Source organism: Rosa chinensis, chromosome 2 (assembly GCF_002994745.2).
Source record: "Rosa chinensis cultivar Old Blush chromosome 2, RchiOBHm-V2, whole genome shotgun sequence".
NCBI classification, from domain to species: Eukaryota; Viridiplantae; Streptophyta; class Magnoliopsida; order Rosales; family Rosaceae; genus Rosa; species Rosa chinensis.
Window position 1 is genome coordinate 11,764,330 of NC_037089.1, and position 23,416 is coordinate 11,787,745.

A 23,416-nucleotide genomic window follows, 5' to 3' on the forward strand; every position below is an offset into this window, starting at 1 on the left:
TTTCTTTCAAACGCGGATTTTAGAGCATTTTTAGCAGACTCTCTATTGTGACTCCTTAGCTATTTTGGAGAGCATGTTTAGTTTTTTATATATTTTAGCTGCTGCAGTGCTGCACCAGACTCCTAAGTGACTCTCTATTATAACTTTTAGCTATCTCGCTCCTAAATATAGAGAGCGGGATGAAGCTCTCTATAATTTAAAACATTCCTTTTAAGTTATTTTATGTAATTTATAAATACATGTAAACTATTTAATATTCATTTAAAAAATAATATAAATTCAAAACTAGCTAAAATAGAAAGCATTGATACAGACGTAATTCTAAAGTGGCTAGCTAAAATGACTTTTTAGCTACTTTAGCTAAAATTTGACTCAAAAATGGCTAGCATTGCTAAAGATGCTCTTAGCAAACTCTTTATTTTGGCTCCTTAGCTATTTTGGGGAGCATGTTTAGCTTTTTATATATTTTAACAGCTGCACCAGACTTCTAAGTGGATCTCCATTATAACTTTTAGCTATCTCGCTCCTAAATATAGAGAGCGAGATGAGACTCTCTATAATTTATAACATTTCTTTTGAGTTATTTTATTTAATTTTTAAATACATTTAAACTATTTAACCTTCCTTTAAAAAATAATATAAATTCAAAACCAACTATCATATAGAGCACTGATGCAGACGTATTTCTAAAGTGGCTAGCCAAAATAACTTTTTAGCTACTTTGGCTAAAATTTGACTCAAAAATAGCTAGTATTGCTAAAGATGTTAGGCTTGCCATTGGCGAATGAAATGGGTTATGAGTAGTATAACTGAAAAAGAAAAAGAAATATGGAATTGTTATGATCAAAACTAATGTAGCAAATTTGTTTCTATTGACTTGAATAAAAAATTGAGCAGTTATGACAGATGGTGAGTTTAGCTCTCTAATCTTTAGGTGTGATGAGTTTAAAGGCGTATGTTCTCTCATATGCTCATTTTATAATCACGTCAATTTATTATAGAAAAATATATATATAGCCATTACGCTCAAAAAATTATTCTTGACCCATAGTGATCAAACTAGTAAAATAGTTATACTTAAAAGAATATTAATATGGAGAATAATACTCTGTCAAATTAATGGATAACCAACAGATAGGATGAATTTACTATCAATAACATGCTTGACTATTAGATTCAATATGATTCAATTGTTTAAGGGTAAAGTAGAGGTGGCAAACGGGCCGCTAAGCACGAGCACGGCATGGGCTCGGCACTCTTAAAAGTGGCCCGGCACTGCCCAAGCCCGTTAGTGGCCCGGCACGACCCGAGCACGTTAGAATAACGGGTTGGGTTGGGCCTAGGAATATTAGCCCATTGGCCCGGCCCGAGCCCGTAATGGGCCCGGCGCGGCCCAAGCAAGACATATTGTGGGCCGGCCCGTTACAAACACAAAATTTCATTTTGTTTTTAAAAATATTAAAAAACCACAATAATGAGATTTGAATATTAGACTTCTTTATTTAAAATCTCATGACAATTCCACAAATACTATTTCTTTTATGTTATCAAAAAAGTGAAATAAAACATTATATCCTTGTTTTGACATAAAATATTTTTTCTAAAGATTAAATATATGTTTATTAATAAAGACTAATCTCATAATAATACAACTATAGAATGAAGGAAAGAATAATATGATACTAAATACAGGTTTGCTCACCTAAGGGACAGTTTTAAGGGATTGTGAGGGACAAATGCATCTCAACCACATGTATTAAATATAAAAGCAAAAATTATAACAATTTAAAACTGTGCATTTATTTTCAGCCGTCAGATTCACTTGTCTCTCACAGTCCCTTAAAAACTGTCTCTTAATATTCATTATATTAATAAAGATTAATCTCACAATAATATACTAAAAGCAATATATTTTGAGTTATTTTTTTTCTTTCTTATAGTGGAATATAAAAAATTATTAGAAAACTAATCTTAAAAAGCTAAGATTGAGAAAAACATTGTAGAACTTAATTTATTTGAATTTTCTAAATAGTTAAATAAAATTATTTTTTATTTATTCAAATTAAGATTTAAAAATCGTGCTTTATAGTGGGTAGGCACAAGCACAGCCCGTTTATTGGCCCGGCACGATATGGGCTCGGGCTTAATGTTTAAGTAAATGGGCCGGCACGAACTTGACACGATAATAAATGGGTCGGCCCAAGCACGGCATGAAGCACAACTAGGCCCGTTTGCCACTTCTAGGGTAAAGTACATATTCATATATAGATTATTATTACCATTATTTTTTGGGATTTTGTCCATTTATCCTAATTCTAGGGATTTTTTCCCACTTACCCCATTAAGTTTTTTTTATTTCCCTTACTCATGAAGACTCTAATAAGGTCTTCCCCTAATACCCAATTTTTATTATTTTTTTTAAGACTATTTTATCATCACCCTTTTGTTACATAGAGAGAGAGAGAGAGAGAGAGAGAGAGAGAGAATCCATAGGAAACTTTGCCAGAGTCCCGTCACCAGTCGTCGGAATTCGGCAACCGATCGTGGGAATCCGGTCACCGGCCACCACCTACCGGACTTCTCTGAAAACCTCGCCTGAGGGCCCCAAAGAGATCGTCAGAGATCTCATGGGTCGCCGGAAAGGTTTATTGCCTTCAAATAGACCGTTATCGCCCCCCAATAGACATCTAATAAACTTCTATTGCCCCTCAATAAACCTTTTTTGGGAGATAATAGAGATTTATGAAACCTCACCGGAAGTCTCCAAAGAGGTTGTTGGATATCTCATGTGGTGACCCGAGAGATGGGGTCCCACAGCACCGCGACCCCGAGCCAATGAGAAACCGACATGTCACGAATGACATCCCGATAACTCATCAACCCGAAATCGCAAGGCCTTTTGGGTTTAGGTTGTTGGTTTACAAAACATCTTCTTGGACAAATCATTCTAGCAACCAAACAACATATCTTCAAAGCGGAATTTAAAGTGGGCTAAATGATTTAGGCTTACAATAGGAGCCCAATTTGGAAAATAACAAATCACTAAGTAAATACAAGTATGAGAGACGTGCCCCATGGTTGCGGGTCTCCCTAAATTTTGTAAATAAGCGAGTAGGAAACAATTAAAATCTCCCTAAATTTTGTAAATAAGAGAGTAGGAAACAATTAAAAGTAAATAAATAAGTGACTTCAAAATCCGATAAAGGACCGAAACCTTCTTTTGATAAAATTAAAGAAGAATGCACCAAGCCGGGCCATGTAGCTCCTCTGTACGCTCCCCGACCATATGCTCAAGACCTACACACTGTTGTAGGGGTGAGCTTTCGTCCTCACATGCCCAGTAGGGGCCGACCCAACCATGCTAGGTTTGAAAAATAATATATTTGAAAATATTTACTACATAATATTGTGCACGTTTATCGAAGATACTTTAAAAGAGGCAACCACAAACATTTCTTTTCTTTTATAAAACATATGCAGCATGCTTCACACAACTTGGAGCTTCGAGATACTTACCTGCCGGCTAAACTAAAATAAATCGGTGACCGACTCGGTTCGTCATCCTTCGAGAACCGGCCAACTACTCTGTAGTTCTTGTGACTACAAGTAGCGAAAGTGCCCATTTTCCTGGCCCTGAGTCTCCTATGACTGGTTCACTGTCGGTACTCACTCTTCCTCGACAAAGATAAGAGCACAGCCCCCTCCGGAGGTTCACGGTTATCGACACCGTGGGATCCCTAGGAATCAACGCGTCTAGGTCCCATTCAGTTTCAGGTCACAAGTACAAACATACAATGAGTACAGTATCTCCACATGCAAGTCTAGCCTCGGTTTTTTGCAATCAGCAATTATCAGTTATGAAAACACAGGTTTCACGAGGCATCGACTAATGAACAACCAGAAGTGCACTTGCAGGCAACATACTATCATAGTAGAGCATTCCACATATAGAAAAGCCTCTAACAAGGAAGGGACAGCTCACCCCACCTGGATATGGAGTGCTCGTCCACATTCGGCTTCGATCCCAACTTTCGATCATTTGCCCGAATCCAAGTGCACATGCTCGAGTCCTTTATAATAAAAATCGAATTAATGAGTAACTTAACGTCACTATAACTCTACTAACCGAGCAACCAAAACATTTACTTAATTTCCTTGAAGTCTAACGAATTCCCCTTTAATAGATAAAGGGGCTAAATACTGGTTACTACCCTGTGGTCTAGGTCCAAAATCAATTCAGTCCTTGGACTTCTAATTTCATCAAAAACACCCCTGTACTTTCAATTTTGATCTAATATGTCCAATTCATTAATATTATGTTATGAGTTCAAGTTATAGTTGGATTATTTGTTGAAAAACTATTTATTTGATAGATTTCTAATAATGGGACTCACTCCAAAATTGACTATGCAGGCCACCTCAATACCACATCATAAAACATAGGCCATATTTGAGCCACGTCAACAAGTTAAATAACTCAATTGTTGAAAGACTAACAAATTGGACCTATTAGATCAAAATTGAAAGTGCAGGGGTATTCTTGATGAAATTAGAAGTTTAGGGACTGATTGATTTTAGACCCAAACTACAGGGTAGTAGTCAGTATTTAGCCCTAGATAAAACCTACTTTTCATTCCCAAACAATCCAAATGATCGACGTAGCATTTGAATCATTCGGGATATGGCAATTATACTTAACACTTTGACCTTCATTTCTTTAACCTTTTACTTTAAGAAAACAATTGACAATTTCCATTCCTGAACATTCCATTAAATAAATTTATCTCAATTTTTGGGACATGGATAACTTAACAAAGCAATGATCCATAATTAAATTTTTAGGTCAACTCATTAGACCTTTCTGTTTTCTTAGTATACCTTAGCTTCCTTAATTTCCCTTTTAATCGTCAAAGTATTTACTAAACGAATTTTTTATTAAGCCCAATGATCATTAGCCAATATAACTTCATTTCGGATACCAATTCCTTATGAACTTGAGCAATATACATTTTCGTTAACAATAACCAACTCACTTCTTTTCCTACAACTGTGGTATCCGGAATGATAGTTATAGACATTGTCATTGTTTACCGTCTTGAGCAAACTACTCTTAATCATCACCAATCCAACATTAATCTCTTTCATTAATCAAATTAACCAAGGACAGTTTCGTATCTAACCCATTCCATTCAACAACATATCAAAATCACCATTTTAACACTTTCCCATTCATGATCGAGGCTACAAACAATCATGCTGCTGATTTTAACAACTTCACCAAGTAACAGATTCAAATTCCAAGCCTTACCATTCTTCTTTTCCAAACCATGACTCGATCCAACATAGTCGTGCTCCACCCTTACCAACCTTTCGAATCCCTAGAAGACAGTATAAGCTCAACAATCAACCCATCACTAATTTTTGTAATCTAAAACAGAAACTGCAGAATATCCTTACCATATCTGATTTCAACCAAAGCTACCTCAGTAGCTCATCTTCTCTGATACTCCAAATCGCAGAAATCCAAGAACCTCAAGTCTCCATTTCCATAACAGAACAACAACTCATTTAATTAGTCTCAAAGTCCAAACAACAATCAAACTCTTAAATTCATAGGCCTACATTCCTTACCCATTTTTAGTTTTGCCGAGACCACATCCTTCACCACGTACTGCATCCTGGAATCCCCGTCATTTCTTCATCCTTCCTTTAAGAACACATTCGAAATCGAGGCCAGAAGCTGAACATAATCCTTACCATTTCCCATTTCAATATAAACTGACCCAGGAGCTTCTCCTATCCAGAAATCCCAAATTCGCAGACTCCACAAAACCTCACATATTACAAATTAAACAATCGAATTAGGGTATTTCAATCCAAACCGAAATATAGGCCTTGAATAATGAAAAGGGACGAAATCAAGCTTACTAGACGAAATGGGTGACCTGCGCTGGGTAGCTCACGCGCAGTCGCCGGAGTGTGTGAAGCCTCTAGTCGGAATCAAAGGTTGGTGTCTCAGGAACAGGTGGGCAGTGAGGCACTGATTCAGTGATTCCATTTATAAAGGTAGTTTAGCTCGATTTGGACTGGAGGTTGGAGAATTGAGGCATGCAGAGCTAGCTACAAGTTCCGGTGAGCTCGTACGGTGGTTTTCTGGCTTCGAGATTTAAGGCATGGTCTCCTTAGGGCTTGGTGCTTCAATTTTTGGTAGTGATGGTCGAGATTGATGGCTGAAAATCAGAGGATTAGGTGAGGCAGCAACTTCGCAGATTGGGTGGTCGCGAGTAGAGGCCGGAGGCTGTGCATGGTTGTGTTTCCGGTTGAGTTTGGGTCGGCTTTGAGTGCTGAATCAATTGGTGGTGATGGTGACGTTGTGTGGTGGCCGGAGATGGAGTTTTCCGACGGGTGCAGAGGGAAGAAGAGAAAGAGTGTGCAAGAGGTCGAGAGGGAAGAGAAAGAGAGACGCAGCTGGAAGTGGAGAGGGAGAGTGGGTTATAGGGTATTCCATGTTGCAATTTCCCATTTATACTTATAAGTGTGAAACTACAATTTTACCCCTGCGACGAATTATGAAACCCTTCTAGCTAATTGCTTTCGGTTTTGGGCTCGTAATTTTTCTTATATTCATTTTTTCGTCGGAAACTTCCTAAGTTAATTCTCGACTTCGTCCTAGGCCCAAAACTTGATCTCGTAAAAATCCAAAACTTTGTTTCAACACAATTTATCGTCTTCGAAACTTCAACAAACGGTCGCCTCACTAAACTTCTGTAACCTGCTAGGCCCAAAGGAAAGAATCTCGGCCCAAACTTAAATCATAAGGCCCAATTGGTGGTCTCGATACCAAAACAATCTCCAAAATCGATTTCTTCACTTAAATCACCTTGCGAAAATCTTATTGGCAAAAAATTACCTTCTAAAAATTAAACAAAATTCTTGAGGGCTCACATCTCATATGGGACCGAAGAGGTTTATTGTCCCCGCCAATAAACCTGTTTTGTCCCCCAATAGTCGTCTATTGTCCCCCAATACAACTTTCAGTCTCCGAAATTGAAAGTAATCTCCGTAAAATTAGACAAATAAAACTTTGATTAAGGAAAAAAAAATTACATCAATTCAAAACATTTATTGCCCCCCTCTAGACGTCTATTACCCCCCAATAGCCCTGTATTACAAGATAACAAGACATTTTTTTTAAAAAAATTTCCTTCTGTCCACAGTTTACCAAAAAAAAAATTGATTTGGGCACCCAAAAAATACTCTAGCACCCATACATCTTCTCTGACTGTGAGACGTGAAGAGCTGGACTTTTTCGCCGGCGAGTTGAGTTGGGGCAGCTCCTAGACCCGGTCAGACGTTCAAGGGCCCACCTATAAATGTCAGGCAACAGCCCCGTTGTCAATTGCGAGCGACAGCGCGAGCCAGGTGGTGTGTCGTCGAAGCGGAAACTGGAAGAGTATGGCAGCCTCTTGATGTTTTCGACCGATAAGGACGATGACGTCGTTTCTGACCTACTCCAAAAATTCTACTTCGCCGCAGAGGATCCTATTCCATCCGGATCACTCCTCCACTGGTTCATCAACGGCGACTACTCATTCCAAAAACACCGGTTCAAGATCGTGAATCGGATCATGAAAGGGTCGTGGATCATTGAGAAAACGGTGGGCAATTACAACGCGTGTTTACTCTAGCAGTGTTTGAATATCGGAACTCTGTGAGAGAGAGAGAGAGAGAGAGAGATTGATGTTGAGTGCAGTGGTTGTAATTCTTTAATTGGGTGGAGGGTAAAATGGTCATTTGCTGTTAAATTGTGTATATGGGAACACAAATTTGTTGCTAGGATAAGTGAGATAATTTTTTCTTATTTTGGTGCTTTGGGTCAAAGACCCTTATTTTTTTCAGTTATATTTGAAATAATATATTATAAGTATTTGTGTAATATCGTTGACAATTTTAATTTTATTGGATATTCTTTGTCAGACTATTTATATTCACCTTATTAGTTTTACCTTCAAATTTTGATTAGAATACTTATTACAGTACATTACAGGTTTATTATAATCACAATTGTATACGTCTGCTATGAATTTTTACTGCTTAAACATATATACTGCTTGATTTTATTTTTTTTATTCATCACAAGCCAAAATAAGTCGCTACATACCTTCCGCTGCCATTTATAGATAGAACAAGAAGATTGTAGTAGTACCCATAGTGGTACACAAAAATAGACCTACTTATTATATATTCAAATATGTAAAGGTAGCGTAGATCCTTTATTGGTACGACGCCCGAGGCGCTAGAGATAGCTAGAGTGCATACAAGTGCCTACGTTCCTAATACAAGGAAACTTATTGTGATTAGACAAAACCTAAAAACATAGGGTTTCCCAAACAAAGGAAATAACATAAAGAAAAAAGTCTAACTATTTTGGGCAAAGGTCCAAAGGACAGCTCAAGGCCCAATGAAGCCCAACAACAGGCCCAACCTAGTCCTACTTCACCTTTCGTGCAAATACATCAGAAGCACCACTGTCGACCACCATCACCGCCATCAGAACAAGGCTCCACCTTAATGTCGCCAATTGAGCAGATGTCGCTACAGTGCCACCGCCCCCTTGGATACAACCCGGCCAGCGCGCGCCTGACGCTGAACCAAAAACCAGTGCTCTAGTCCATCACCTCCTCAGAGCAACGAAACAGAATCCAAGTTGGCGCCATGTCCAGCCTCCGAGCCAAGGGCCCAGCCATAGGACTCATTACCAGTCCGACAGCAACGTCGTGACAGCAGCGTGACCAAGGTCAACCCTGCTGCCTGTCGGAGTGCCACTGGACAAAAGGTGGAGTTTCTGCGGTACCTCAGCCTTAGTTTCGAGAGGGAGAAAGAGAGTTTTAGGGTAAAGAATTGCAAAGCTATACTATATATATGTATATACTACCTAATTTATGTGAAAAGAGTTAAAGAATAAAAGAATAAATAAAGAGGAGGTAAAAATAAATTGTGTATACATTGAATTAATTTATAAGTACTTCTTATTTTCATCAATTATTTCAAACTTGAAAACCAAAAAAGAAAATAGAAAAGAAAACCCTAACCGCACAAGGTTCTTCTCCGGCGTTCGGCGTCATCCCAGCGGCGCTTGTCACTATCCCAGCAATGCTCGTCGCCATCCAAGCGCGAGCCACCTCATCTGGTCGTCGTTCTCAATTCCAGCGACGTGAGTCATCCTAGCGGCGTCCTCGTTTCAATTTCAGCGACGTAGTTGTTGTTCCCAGCAGTGATAATCATCTATTTCTCGGTGGTGCTTAGTCATTCCCAGCAGCAAAGTCGATGGTTGAAGTCCAACCTCGTTGTTGATTACAACAGCGGTGTTCTAGGCTCTCGGCTTGCAGATTCATTGCTAACGACGTCCTGCTAGAAGGGAAGACCTCCCGACAAAGTGATGGTGCTTATGGGCTGCTTCTCCTTTTCTTGTCTCTAGGCTTGGACTTTTGTGATTTGCTCTAGAAATGGGTTACAAGGAGATTGTGGGCTCTTTGACTCATTTGCTAGTTGGGCCTATATGGAGGGTGCTTTGACACCCTCATCCATTACTTAGCAGCCTAGCAATTGGGGGTGGAGGTCCCTCTAATCCTCCGTGCCTAATACTAGAAGTATGGTCTTAGTAAGTTGCATCTTAGTTCCTCTAGTTGTACATCAATTGAGGTCTCTAGGCGACTAGATTACTATTCAAATGGAGGTAGGTAGTGCAGATTTGTTTTCTTTATTTTAGGCTCAATAATGGAGCGTATGTGTTAACGGTGAGAGTCACCTGTCTTTATGTCTTTTGCTTAACGGCTTGTGCCATTTATGATTTTGATATGAAACAACATCTGATATACGTGCCTTCTGACCATAAATGAGCAATGAAATTATCTATTCTTTAACAAAGAAAAAAAAAAATCAATTGTTCTAAACTTCCAAATATTTAATGCAATACCAAGTCAATCATCAAATAATTCTTCTCCAAAGGGATTTACTATCAAGGCCAAATCACGCTTGTGGGCTTGTGGCCTTGTGGGTCTGTCCTTTCCCTTGTTTGTGCTGATGGGGCCAGATGGGCCACATTGATGAGGATTTGGAAATTAAACCGTGTATAATAAACAACATAATCAAAAAACATTTCATGAAATTCTCAATAACCTTTGCAAAAGAAACTAAAAAAAATAATACTTGGCCTGGGTCTGAAAGTCTACCCTTTCCCAAACTTTTTACAAAATTGGAAAAAAAGTGACAGATGTTACCAGTAACAAGTATTACCTAAAACATACTCCTCCCCTTATTAACCCCATTTAGTTTCATTCTCTTGGCACTTTGGGCCTCCATTCCAGTTCGCCAATTTAACGACATGTCATGGAGGTATTCACAATTAGCACCCTTACGACATCCCTTGGCAGTTTTGAAAAACATGCAATGTTTCGATTTCTTGGCCCTCATTTCTGCTGGATTAGAGTTTACAGACATTTTCAAGTCCACCAAGTGATTATGATTGTTACCATTTTTGAGCAAAATGGGGTCCTGCATTTCTTTATTTTCTGTTCCATGTTGCCTAATGAGGTTCTTATAGTAGTTCATGTCCTTGACAATTCCGGGTTCCTGGGCTGGGAAAGATCCTACGGGAACCATGTTCTGTTCAGGCGATGCACTTAATGGGGGTTGTGCCTGATTTGGCAGTCTGGGTAGTAGAACATGGTCAGCTTGAGGGCTGGACGAGGAAGGTAATGGTGGTGATGGTGCAGGTCGCTTTAACCCAGATAATTGAACAGTATCTGGTTGAAGAGGGATTGCATTCAAAGTAGTACCCACTTTACCTGGCATGTGGAAGTTACCATCTGGAGTCCTTTGCATATCAGAGTTTGAAAGGGATGAGGGAACATAGGGAGTTACCGTCTTTGAACTTGGTGCAGTATGTGTATTCACTGATGCAATTCCTGTATTGGCTTGTGGTCCATGTACATTAATCAATTTCTGGAGCATTTTCGGATCGTTAAGAATCTTAATAAGCAAATCAGTATCGATCCTACTTTCCTTCTCGCTGCTATTCTTCATTGCAGTTAATGCAGCTGAAGCAATGGCCGTAAAATCAGCACTTTGATTAGGTAACTTTCCTGGTGCATGTACTTGCTCCAAACCAGGAGGGTTGGACTGAGAAACATTTGCCGTTCCAGATGCCAACAGACCTTGGGGAAAACCTGGTAGCTGAGAGACTACAGTGGTGTTTACTGGTGTTAGATCTTCTTGATCTTCTTGGGACTCTTCTTCAATTGGATTGATGGGAACACAAGGAGTGAGGCTATGATCATAATGCTCACTTTCTACGTCCAAAGAAACAGAGGGGCTGCAAGTGCGAAAAGATGATCAAGCTGAATCCTATGTACAATAACCTACTAGCAAACATACTTCCAGATATAAAGAGAGAAACCTTACCTAGGTGGAATTGCAGAAAAACGAGGATATACTGCCTCAAGCACTCTCATCTCTCTTAGTTTTTGAGCCTTGGCTTCTTCACTTTCCTCACCAGCTGCTACACGCCAGCCGTCACACATAATAAGCTGTTAAAATAAAATAAAAACATTTGAATCAATACATCAATTACAAATACAGGCAGATATGCATTTTGATTCTTTAATTCGGAATGAGCAGAACACATGTTTGAGGAAAAGATACAAACAAGAGTCTTTTGCATCACAGGCATGGTACATCGTATTTTAACAGAGATCTATCATCTGCTTACCTTGGAAGGGCATTGCCACCTGATCTGAGGGATGGGGAAATGTTGCAGCTTAGATTGCTTCACAGAGATACCTACTTCAAACCCAGGCGGGCTATCATTGGGTTCAAAAGAACTGGAATGCAACATACTTGATGTCTTCGGTTGAAAATGACCTTGATATTTCATGCCAACTTCCACAGGACAATCCAAAGAAGAGAACAGCTTTACCTGTTGAAGCCAAAACTTAGTCAGCCACAACAATCATTAATATTTCCATAAACTATTGAAGAGAAAATTTTTGACACGAAGATAGAACATATGAAGGATCATTTTAAGAAACAGAGACATTATCTGAAGAAATGTTCAGTTTTTTATGGAGGTTATACTTTCAAATGGTGCAATTCAAGAACCCTATCATGGAAATCATACAAATGCAGGCAAAGACCAGCATGACATTGACAATTCAGATTTTCTCACCAACCATTTTTCTTTATAAAGCCTCAAACATTAGTACAAAATTTGTAATATACAATTTTGAATCTACTACAATGGCTTTACAGGGTTTAAATCTTGGATGTGACCCATCTGAAAAACTAAGAGCCAAAAAAACTAGTTAAGTCTTACAAATGGTTGACATGGCTCCCAAACTGTACATAAATTGCTATCAACAATAGTCTTTATGTCAAGGTTTTTCCGTATTTTCATTTTTGCATCTATGAAGCACCACAATCATCAGGTTTTTCTGTTTTGGGGATCTAGTATCAATTGCATAGCAAAGGATCGTATATTTGAACTTCGGGTGAGTTCGTAAATTATTTCAGTTAAATGCTATCTGAATCTGACACAAGGGCCCTGTTTTGTCAATTAATTTCTAAAAAAAAAATGTATAATACATTATTCTTGCCAGACTTTTATCTTACGACCAACTTATCAATGCAGACCCTAACCCTATTATGTGTAGATACCCTGGCTCTATGCAACAGGTAGCTCTTATTTTCAATCTGAAAAGGATATGCAGTAGTAACTACTCCTGACAATAAAGAGGTAAGTAGGCAATTCTAGTCATACACACATGCTCTCTCTTAAGCAGGTTATAAGTCTGTTTTCAAGAAGCTCATGTAATTGCAGCTTCAAAATGCTAAAGGCTTGTTTAACATAACAGATAAAAAAGGAAAAAATTTTATTATTTAAAATTTTACGCTAATTGTGAAAATATTTCCATTATCAGGAAGGCCTCTTTCATCGAAAATGAAGTTATAAGCTCTAAACTTTTAAAGTTATGCTTTTCTATATTAATGATCAACAATCTAAAACCAAAAAATACTCGCATAACAAAGATCAAAAGCTTTAAACTTTCAAATGCCTTATACGAAGGTGAGGATGATTGTCGAATAATAGTGTTTCATGTTTTCATATTTAATGGCAAGTCCAAACTTTTGAACTTATGCTTTCTATATTAAGGATTAACAATCTAAACAATCTAAAAATAACAAATACTCACATAAAAAAGATCAAAAGATTTAAACTTTCAAATGCCTTGTACTAAGGCGGGGATGATTGTCGAATAATGGTGTTTCAAGTTTTCATATAATGGCAGGTCCAAGGTTAGTAACCGTATGCGTAAATAGTAATAGTTATACTATTTTCTAAGGCCATTATTATTAATCTTAATTTGGGTTGATAATTAATAAAAAAAAAAACAAGATTTCAACACACTTCGTAACCTTTCAACGAGATCATTTACTTTCAATCTGAATGACTTTATAGATTTCATGGCAATCAAATCATATTCTAAGTCTCCTGATTCGTGTTTATAATTCTGTGATCCTTTCGATAAAATCATTCAGTTCATTGATAGGGCTAAAGAGTACCATGACTTATAGATTTTATCGCAATCCCCATCCTCTCACCAATCAATTAAACCATCATGATTTTCATCTTGTTTTCGCCCGATTAACATATTTCATAACAACATATTGGTCATTGTCTTGATCTATTCATAAATTCAAGCCAATGTCACTGTCAATATTGCAATGGCTTTCCCTTTCACTTCTCCCTTTTTTAATCAATCGAAATCCAATTGTTCAAGCTTTCTTTGAACAGTAAATATAAAAATTAAAAATCATAATCTAATCAACCATATCAGTTGTTGCTTTCTTCATAATTAGAGGGATGGATATCTGGAAATTTTAATCAACAAATCTAAGAACAGCCTTGGATCCAAATCAAAACAAATTAAAAAAATCCAAAATTTTAAGATTTTGCGATTATACCTGACAAAGTTTAACTCCAGGAGCCCAAGAAATTGATTTCCTCGATCGCTTCATATTCATTCTCATAATCAAACACGCTTCAGATTCAAATTTACTACAAAATTTTCTTACTAATCGAAGAAAACTAACAAAGGCTTTATAATCAGATTCGTAATATATCGTAATCGAGATTCCGGTTTTCGAAACCCTAGCGCCTAATAGAAATCAGAGAAAGAGAGAAGAAGAAAGAACGAGAGAAGATGCCCTAGTTTTGACGATTGCGTCGCTCGAAGAATGAGACCAAGCCCTGGTTTATATAGTGGGGAGAGAGAAAGAGCTCTTGGTTTTTGTTTTCGGTTTTTTCCTAATTTTCCGATGGGAAATTTAATTTCGGGGTGAGGGTGTTTTGGTAATTTAAAGTGGGACCAGGTTGGATCTTATTAGGTTGGAAACAGCTGCGCACACCTACGTTGAATGGGAAAGGGAATGGATGTGGTCGCCGTGATGTACGGTGCACGCCTGGCTGGCGCTATCCGGCTTGTAGATTGACGGCTCTGATTTCGTTTGATGTATTTGGAGGATTGGATTGTGAACTTTTATAGGGTTTGAGGCGTGAAGGACACCTTTTTGTCGGCAATCCCTTTCCTATGTGATTGAGGATTCTGTTTTATCAACAAAATGTTCGAGAATATGGTAGAGACGCCCGTGATAAGTTTTCGAGGTTCGGACAATGATGAGAGGAAAAAATCTATTAGAGAACGGATTTGTTTGAATTATTTTTTTGGAATGAGTTAAACCGGTAATCATTAATTTAGTGGAGTTACAGCACGAAAAAATGACCGTTACGATTCGAGAAACTCTAGGAACACAATCATTTAACTAAAAGTAATTTGCCTAACATTCCATTGAGAAAATTTATTTTTAATTAATTAATGTGGATAATTAAAATTCTTTTTCGACTTGATTAAACATCCCAGTTGAACTTGGTATTGTTGATTCCTTTTGAGGAATAGGATCTATCTGCTGTTTTGTGTGCAGCTAGCTAGATAAGGAGGACATCAAAGTCTAGCATGATTTATAATAGAATTGTATATTCTCGTTATGCCTTTTTTTTGTTGCTTAAACAGCTTTCCTATACATATTAGGGCAAACTCTAAAATTACACGCAGTTTACTTGTCTAAATAGGCTCCCATGCTATGGTTTTCACTTTTCAACGTGCTGAGAAATTCAAAAAAAGCCATGGAAAATGAGAATTTGGTTGCAAGGAAATCAGATGATGAAAACAAAGAATACCTTCATGAGCAAACTATGCTTTTCAGCTTTGCTGTTGTATATTGGTAAAAAGCATCTAGATTCTCACCTTTTCAATAAGCAAACAGATATTCACCCTTTTCAAGAAACAAACAGATATTCTAAAACTTAAACACAAGCATTCAAATATTCGAGTCGCTACAACTTTTCAACACCAAGATCAATTTTACGAATGATGATGTGATGATGTACGTTTCAAGAAAGAACATGGACTAGAATTACAAGTAGATCTTCGAAACACTAGCTAGTACAATAGAAAGGAATTAGTGACTCAAACAGAGACGATCTGAAACGCCATGCATCAGATTAGTTTCTTATGAATCAATCAGGGCCCAGGCCAAGTCGGGGGTGGCAAAAAGATATTAGCACTGGCTGGATAAGATCCTAACTGCGATGCCCTTTGCGTATATAAGTTGAACACTCCAAATACTTTTAGGAGTACCCCTTGCAACTCGACGTTCATAAGAGAAATAAATGCAACTCCCTCGGCATCCTGGGAACTCTTTAGCAGATACAGAGAAGCTAAAGAGACCATCAGCCACAAACAATATTCGATCACTTAATTCTGAAGCTTTCATCTCCACCCATCCCTCCCTTTCTTCCAACTTGTAAACCATGAATACAACTTCCTTGTTGAGCACATTGTCCCCCAAATAACCTTCGCCGATGAATCTAGGCCCTAATCTCTCAACTAACAACAACTCCCCGAGTGATTCCACCAAATACATCTTCTTGTCACAACTGATGAAATTACATATTGTCCACGGTACGTATACCGCTTTAAAATTACATGAAGAATCCATCACTATAGCTCCCCCAGACTCTGTGACAGCATAAAACTTTCCTTGATAAAAAATAACATCATCAACAGGAGTCTTTGTCTTTCTATTCAAGGAAACACCATCAGGATAATCCGGATTTAGGTAGAGCTTGGTTGCATCTCTGACGTGAAGACCTAGTTTTCCACCATACAGTATTTTATCCCTCAACATCATGACCGCAGGGACATCAAGGTTCTCGGACACGGCCATCTTATTCCAGTGGCCACTACAATAAGTTCTTGCCAATTCAAATACGCGAAAGTCAAGAAAGTTTATTACCTTTGGCCGGAATGGTGTCCTTCCTTTGTAGTCGGTTTGGGATAATGGATCGACTAACTTACCGTCACTATCTAACCTAATTAGCCAGCCCCTTTGCTTTCGATCGGGATCATCGGCAAGTGGTGTAATATGATAGACTATGCTCTCGGTCTTGGAGGGTAAGAAACAATGAGTCCAGGAGTCAGATTCTATCTCAAATCTGTTGGGTAATAGGAGCTTTCTCTCAAATCTAGGAATAGAAGACCTCCATGATTGACAGACGGCACGGAATCGATTAATATCAGTTTCGTTTGTAAGGTCAAGGTGCTTTAGGATTATCTCTATCAATTCATCTGGGATATCTCTACCAGCCATCGCTGCTGCCGTGAAGCAAAACCCTAACTCCTACGAGTAGGGATGGCAATGGGGAGGGTAGGGTAAGGGGATTAAATTACCATCCCCATACCCGACTTCATTCTCCATCCTCGTACCCTCCCCAATCCCCGTAATAAGATACTGGGGATTCCCCGTTCCCGTCCCGATTGGGGATTAGTTCCCCGTACCCGCCCAAATCCCCGTTAACAATATTACTAATTTATTATATAAAAATTTATACAAATAATTATTGATTGTAAAATATGAAATTAAAATCAAACATCAAAATAAAATAAATTTCGTATTTCAATCAAGAAAAATTAACATGTTGATAAAGATCTTTTATTAAAAGAATCTTCCTTTTTTTTAATATATTTATTAATAGAATTTAAATATTGACGAAAAGATGAAATTTACATAAATATTTATTTATAAATAATATCAAAAATATATATAATAAATAAATAATATATATATATATATATATATATTACATATATTTTCAGATAATTCTTATTGGGTGGGTATGGGGATGGGGATCAAAATATCATCCCCGCCCCGTACCCGATTTCAGAATTCGAATACTGGGGATCCCCATCCCCATTACCCGATTTCCTCCGAATTTCTCCCCGTTAGGGTCGAATACCCTATGGGTACCCTACCCTAAGGGGATTTTTGCCATCCCTACCTACGAGTCTAGAGCTTGCTGCTTTTTGAACACATAGGGTGGGTTATCCTCTTGAGAATAGTAAACCTTTGCTTTGGGTAATGTAGTCACCAACAGAGGCCCACTATAAGTTCATATCACGACCCAATAGGTTTTTGTGCAATTTTGCTTATTTTTGTTTTTTAGTAAGCCCAACTGAGGGTGGATGAAAATGGGCTTAGGTTCTTTTCAAAAAAAAAGAAAATGGGCTTAGGATTAGGATTAGACCGAATCAAAAATTCAATTTCCCTCCAATATCAAAAAAAAAAAAAACAATTTGTGTCCTCGCCCTTGACAACCCTCGCCCAACCCACCCCAACCATTGCATTGCCCACTAGGCCACCGTTAGACCCCACAGTTCAAATCAAGATAAGTGGTGAGGGCGCGGGAGGGCAATGAAGTTAAGTTCTTGAGACTGCGGTAGAGTGGAGCAGCCACGAGACGCTATCAAAAGAGGGGATGTAAGCATCATGAATTATTCGATAACTTGGTGGATCCAATCAGTTCCGATATGAGCTGTAAGATGCACATTGTTGATAGAACTCCTGAATTTCTTAATTTTATATCATGATTTCGTTTTTTTTTTTTTTGGAATAGGAATTCATTTCATTAATAATCAAGCCATGAAAAACATGTTAGAGTCTAACAGAGCTTATATTTAGTAATCAAGCCATGATTTCTCTGTAGTAAAGATAATCGTTAGAACAAATATGGTTGTGTTTTAGGGAATCAGAAATCGCTGTGTATTCTCATTGATAATAGGGGCCTCTTTATATAGAGGATTACAATGCATAGAGATAGAATTATACAAGGAAAGAAAATCTCTAGATTCTTCTAATTGAACCTTATTACCACTAGGTCAAGTAACCTAGAGTTTGGATTAAACACAAATAGAGATATCCTTAAACACTCCCCCTTGTGTTGTCCAAACGCGGTGCTTCTCTCGTTGCCTCGTTAAAAACCTTACCGAGTAACAAAAACTCAATGGGACAAAAATAACCTTGGTCGAAGGGGAAAAAGAGCACAACACACCCTTCACGTTTCGAGGTGAACATGTAGACATCTCTCCCTGATGTCTGCGCCTCCCCCTGATGACTACGATCATGGGAGTTCAGATAATTTCCGCAAGCCAATCTTTGCCACTTGTTTCTCGATCGTGGATTTGGGCAATGACTTAGTAAACAAGTCTGCCTCACTGTCCTAAGATTGAACCTAGTTCACTTTGATCTTGAGGAGAGTCTGTTGTTACTGATTATGCTTGGTGTTATCGCTTTTGATGTAGCCTTGCCTCATTTGTTCAAAACAAGCAGTATTATCCTAAATGCTCGTAGGCTCATCTGTGGTAGACTTCAAACCACAATTGTTCGAACATGCGTAATTATGGATCCAATCCATATACATTCACTAACCACTTCGTGAAGAGTAATGATCTCTGCATTGTTCGAAGATATAGCGACTATGGTCTATTTTGTAGACCTCCAAGATGTCACGGTCTTTTCCCATGGTGAACACTTGACCAGATTGGGAATGACCTTTGTGTGGGTCAGAGAGATACCCAACATCAGCAAAACCTTCCAAAACACATGTTGTTTTGGGATGGGGATAGTGGACGCATGCCAGTGTTGGCGGCGTACCTGGTGTGTGATGGATCCGAATCCATCATCTCTTTGTAGGGATAGAACAAGCCCATATCAATCGTATATCTCAAGTACTGAAGGATATCTTTTACACCAATCTAATGGCGTTGCGTTGGCGCAGAGCTATATCTTAACTAACAAGTTCATGGTAAATGAGATGTCCGGTCTTGTGCAGTTAGCTAAGTACAATAATGCGCCTATTGTACTCAAGTAAGGCACTTCTGCCTCTAGCACATCTTCATTATCATCCTTCGAATGAAGATGATCCTTTTCAGGATCAAGACTACGAACGATCAAGGGGGTGCTTGAAAGTTTGACCTTGTCAAATGCCTAAGCATCTATCAACACGATGCTCAAGTTCCAAACCGAGACATAATCGTGTTCTCCCAAAATCCTTCATCTCAAACTCGGATTTCAAGTGTTCAGCGGTTTCCCTTAACTCTTTAAGGGATTCTAATGAAGATCATGTCCAACATGAACCGCAATAGAATCCGAAACTTGTTATAGAAACGAGTGGGCATATCTCTTCCCAATCAAGTAGTCACTTTAGTGAGCGTTTCAATCTTATTGTAAACGAGCCCCGTGGTCTAGAGCCTCTTGACTTGGGTAAATGAAGTTCACTGTGAACCTTCATGTATATTCCGTATCTAGATCCCCATAGAGATACATAGTGACCACATTTGTAAGCTGCATGTTCAGTTATTCGGAAACTACCAAACTGACAAGGTAGTGGAGTGCAATGACATCCATTACGAGAGAATATGTCTCATCGTAGTCGATTCCAGGGTTTTTTGAGAAGCCTTGCGCCATAAGGCGAGATTACCATCTCTTTTTCTCATCACGCTTTCTAACGAAGACCCATTAGTCAATAGGTTTTATGTCACGAGGTGTTAGCATCTCTATCTCGAAAACCTTCCTCTTCGTTAGAGAATCCATCTTAACCTGGATCGCATCTTTCCATTTAGGCCAAATTTTTCTACGTTGGCATTCATTCATCAACAGAGCGTGGTTCGATATCATTAAACTCAATAAACTCATGCGTAACGAAATGCGCAACTACATCATCAATTATGATGGAGTTTCTATCCCACGTCTCATGTACACTAGTGTAAGTTTCATTGAGCTCTATATTCTCAGGAATAGGTTTTGACGTTGAGGCGTCCCCCAACAATAACCATAACCTGGAAGATTCTCATGAGACGGATTTTGAGTGTCGATGATTCAAGGATTGGTTTGTGCCAATGTATCCTTCGAACCCACGGGCCTCCCATGCATCATAGCTGGGGTCATGGCCTATAACGCTAGAGTGCCACTCTCTTTGGCGTGCCATGCCTACCTCTGTGTAGGGTGGCGTTACGTTCTCTCGTAGGGACGTCCTTCCTTGCAGGCATGTTTGCAGCATATTTGTGTGATCTCGTCACTTTAATAGGGATCAAGATGAGACATAGTGGGGACAGACCACGACAATTCATGTCGTTCCTGTTGAACATCTGTGTTCTCATCTCCCCAGAACGACGGGAAGACTGTTTCATCATAGTGACATCCGCAAGTCTAGCGGTAAGGAGATCGCCTTGCAAGGGCATTAAGTGGCGGACGATTGTGGGAGTCTCAAATCCAACTGAGTTGCCCATTCGTCTGGAAGGACCTATCATAGTGCGCTGTGGCGGCGCAATGGACACATAAATGACTCACTCAAATGTGCGTAAGTACAAAATACTTGTACCCAGTCACTAGCTGTAACGCAGGGGGACATTGAGTGGTGGTAGGTCGTAGACGAATTAACACAGCTGCATGCGATATTGCATTACCTCAAGCGGATATAAAGAGAGTGGTGCGCATTACCAATGTCCAGACTATCATCGTAGTCGTTTCCGCTAGACCAATTGGGTGTAGGGAATATGATGTCCAATATCAATCCCAATGCAATAACTATCGAAAGTCTTCGATGTAAACTCTCCAGCATAGTCAAATCCAATTGACAGAATATCATGATTTGGGGAGTGAGCCCGTTGTCATATGATATGTGCTAGGAGTGTAGCATAAGCAGCATTACAAGTGGAAAATGGCACGACACGTGACCAGCGTATTTGCGTGTCAACCAACATCATGAGATATTTAAACGTCCGCAGGTTGGTTGAATCAGTCCATAGAATCCCCATGGATTTGATGTAAGAACAGAATGAGTATTTTCATATCATTTGCGTAGGACGGTCTCAGTCCTAAGTTCCCGAAGGAACTGGCTTTTCAAAATGAGCGAGAGGCTTTAGAAGCAACCAATGAGATTTCTGGTTGGGCCTGAGCAAAGGAACTCATCTCCATTCTCTACATGAGTTTTCGCATGGAATCCGTTGGCTATTCATAGGGCAATTTGCCCTAAGAGTGTAGAAAAGCTAGTAATTAAAAAGGAGTCATAAAGAAGAGAACTCAACTTTTATTAATAAGCCAAACGGAATTACATCATCGTTTCTTTTCACCAAAGAAAATCTAATCCAATAAACTAGTTAATGCAAAACAATGGTAGTCGTCTAACTTCTTTCGGTAATTCCAATGTAAATGTGACCAGGTGAGTAGAGAGATGTCGGTGGAGCAAAACTCGCTTAAGTACCACTTATCTCAAAACCTTTCTAGACATCACTTTTACATTGAGTACGCCTGCTTTGAAGAAAGACTAATATCATTGGCATCTACTACAAAAGTAATATGGCAATGGCCTACATCTCTTGGAAAATAAAAAAACTTAATCAAAATCTCCAGTTTTTGGGTCTTGATCCTTGTAGTCTTCCACCCTTAGATCGAGATCTCCATCTTGATCTTATTGTTCCATGTAATTTGCTTCCCTTGCTTCACGATACGTCTTGTATGCGTTTGCAACATTCTGGGGTGCTGTACATGCTTTGGCCCAATGTTCAGTTGATCCACATCGAAAACAAACATCATTATGGTCAGGCTCCCTTGATCGAGGCGCCATTGGGGCGCGATTTGGACGACCTATGCTCTTGGTGGTGTTACCACCATGGTCGGAGGCTCCGCCTCTCTCTCTCTTCACACGTTGACCTCCACAATTCCGTGCACGCCTTTCTTGGAGATTTCCTTCCTCTTTAGGGCTAACATATGGACCAGAATGTCCAGAATTGTCCCTACTCTTAGGGTTTCGCTCCCTACGTCCTCTATTGGGGGCGCGAAGATAGTTAGACTCCGGAATAGGCTTAGTTCCCACGGGTCTAGCATTATAGTTCTTCACAAGAATATTGTCGTGCTTTTCAGCTACGTTCATGGCGCCAATGAGCTCATGAAACCTTGTGATACGTCCTGCATTTACATCAATCCGATAATTCTTTGAAATCATCAGTGCAGAGACGGGGAAGGTAGAGAGAGTCTTCTCGATCAACATCGTATCAGTTATGGCTTGGCCACAAAACTCCATCAGAGACTTGATACGAAGAGCTTCCGAGTTATAATCAAGCACAGACTTGAAATCACAAAAGCGGAGGCTATGCCTTCGCACTTCTAAATCAGGAAGCAGGGAGTCACGAACGTTGCCAAATCGCTGCTCAAGTTCTACCCATAGCTTTCTTGGGTCTTCCTCATTGAGGTATTCATTTTGGAGCGCGTCATTCATGTGCCTTGTCATGAGAATTATGGCTTTACCTTGTTTTGCTTCTAAAGCAGTAGCTTGCTCAATGTAGAGCACGTTCTGACCAGGCTCTTGGATGGCTCCCAGAAGTCCATCAGCCTTAAGATGTTGACGCACATCTCGGACCCACCTATGGTATCCTGCTCCAGTTGTCTCTAGTGGAACGAAGTTCAACTTGTTAAGGTTACTCATCCTGAAAAACAACACAAGATTAGGGTTAGTTTCGGAGCGAAAAAAGGCTACCACGAAAAACTATTAAATTTCTGAGCGTAGTCGCTTCCAAGAAATTAGGGATTTTCTGAGCGTAATCGCTTCCAAGAAAATCCAATTTCAAGAGGGGTTTTGGATTAGATCGAAACAACGATGTATGTGGTCGATCGTTTTCTTCTCAACAAACTCTAAGTTTGGAGAACTCTACAAGCTCCAAGCTTGGAGTGAGCACGAACCCCCACAGTTCGGCATTTGGTCTCCCCTATGTAGAAGAAAGGGGAGTAGAAGAAAGGATGTTGGAAGTCCCCGAGAAAAGAAGAAGAAATTAAATAAAAAAATTCAAAAACGGGAACTTTTAGAAAAAATTACCTTAAAAAGTGGTCGGAAAACTTGACCGAAAAGTTGGCAGGAAAAATCGCCGAAAAAGTGTTGACAGGCGTTGATTGACCGTTGACCGGGGTG

The 23,416-nt window shown here is 39.1% G+C and overlaps 2 protein-coding genes across 2 annotated transcripts; both read right to left on the reverse strand.

The window, feature by feature from the left end:
• Positions 1 to 10,131: 10,131 nt before the first annotated feature.
• On the reverse strand, positions 10,132 to 14,324 carry LOC112190116 (zinc finger CCCH domain-containing protein 6). Its single transcript, XM_024329538.2, has 4 exons — positions 14,023 to 14,324; positions 11,771 to 11,977; positions 11,464 to 11,588; positions 10,132 to 11,374 (listed from the first exon to the last, which is right to left on the reverse strand). The coding sequence occupies exons 1-4, from the start codon at positions 14,086 to 14,088 to the stop codon at positions 10,297 to 10,299; spliced, it is 1,476 nt and encodes a 491-aa protein (XP_024185306.1). The 5' UTR covers positions 14,089 to 14,324; the 3' UTR covers positions 10,132 to 10,296.
• Positions 14,325 to 15,442: 1,118 nt separating this feature from the next.
• Positions 15,443 to 16,933, reverse strand: LOC112183696 (F-box protein SKIP23). Its single transcript, XM_024322049.2, has one exon. It carries the CDS (start codon positions 16,765 to 16,767, stop codon positions 15,676 to 15,678), a length of 1,092 nt encoding a protein of 363 aa, XP_024177817.1. The 5' UTR covers positions 16,768 to 16,933; the 3' UTR covers positions 15,443 to 15,675.
• Positions 16,934 to 23,416: the final 6,483 nt, after the last annotated feature.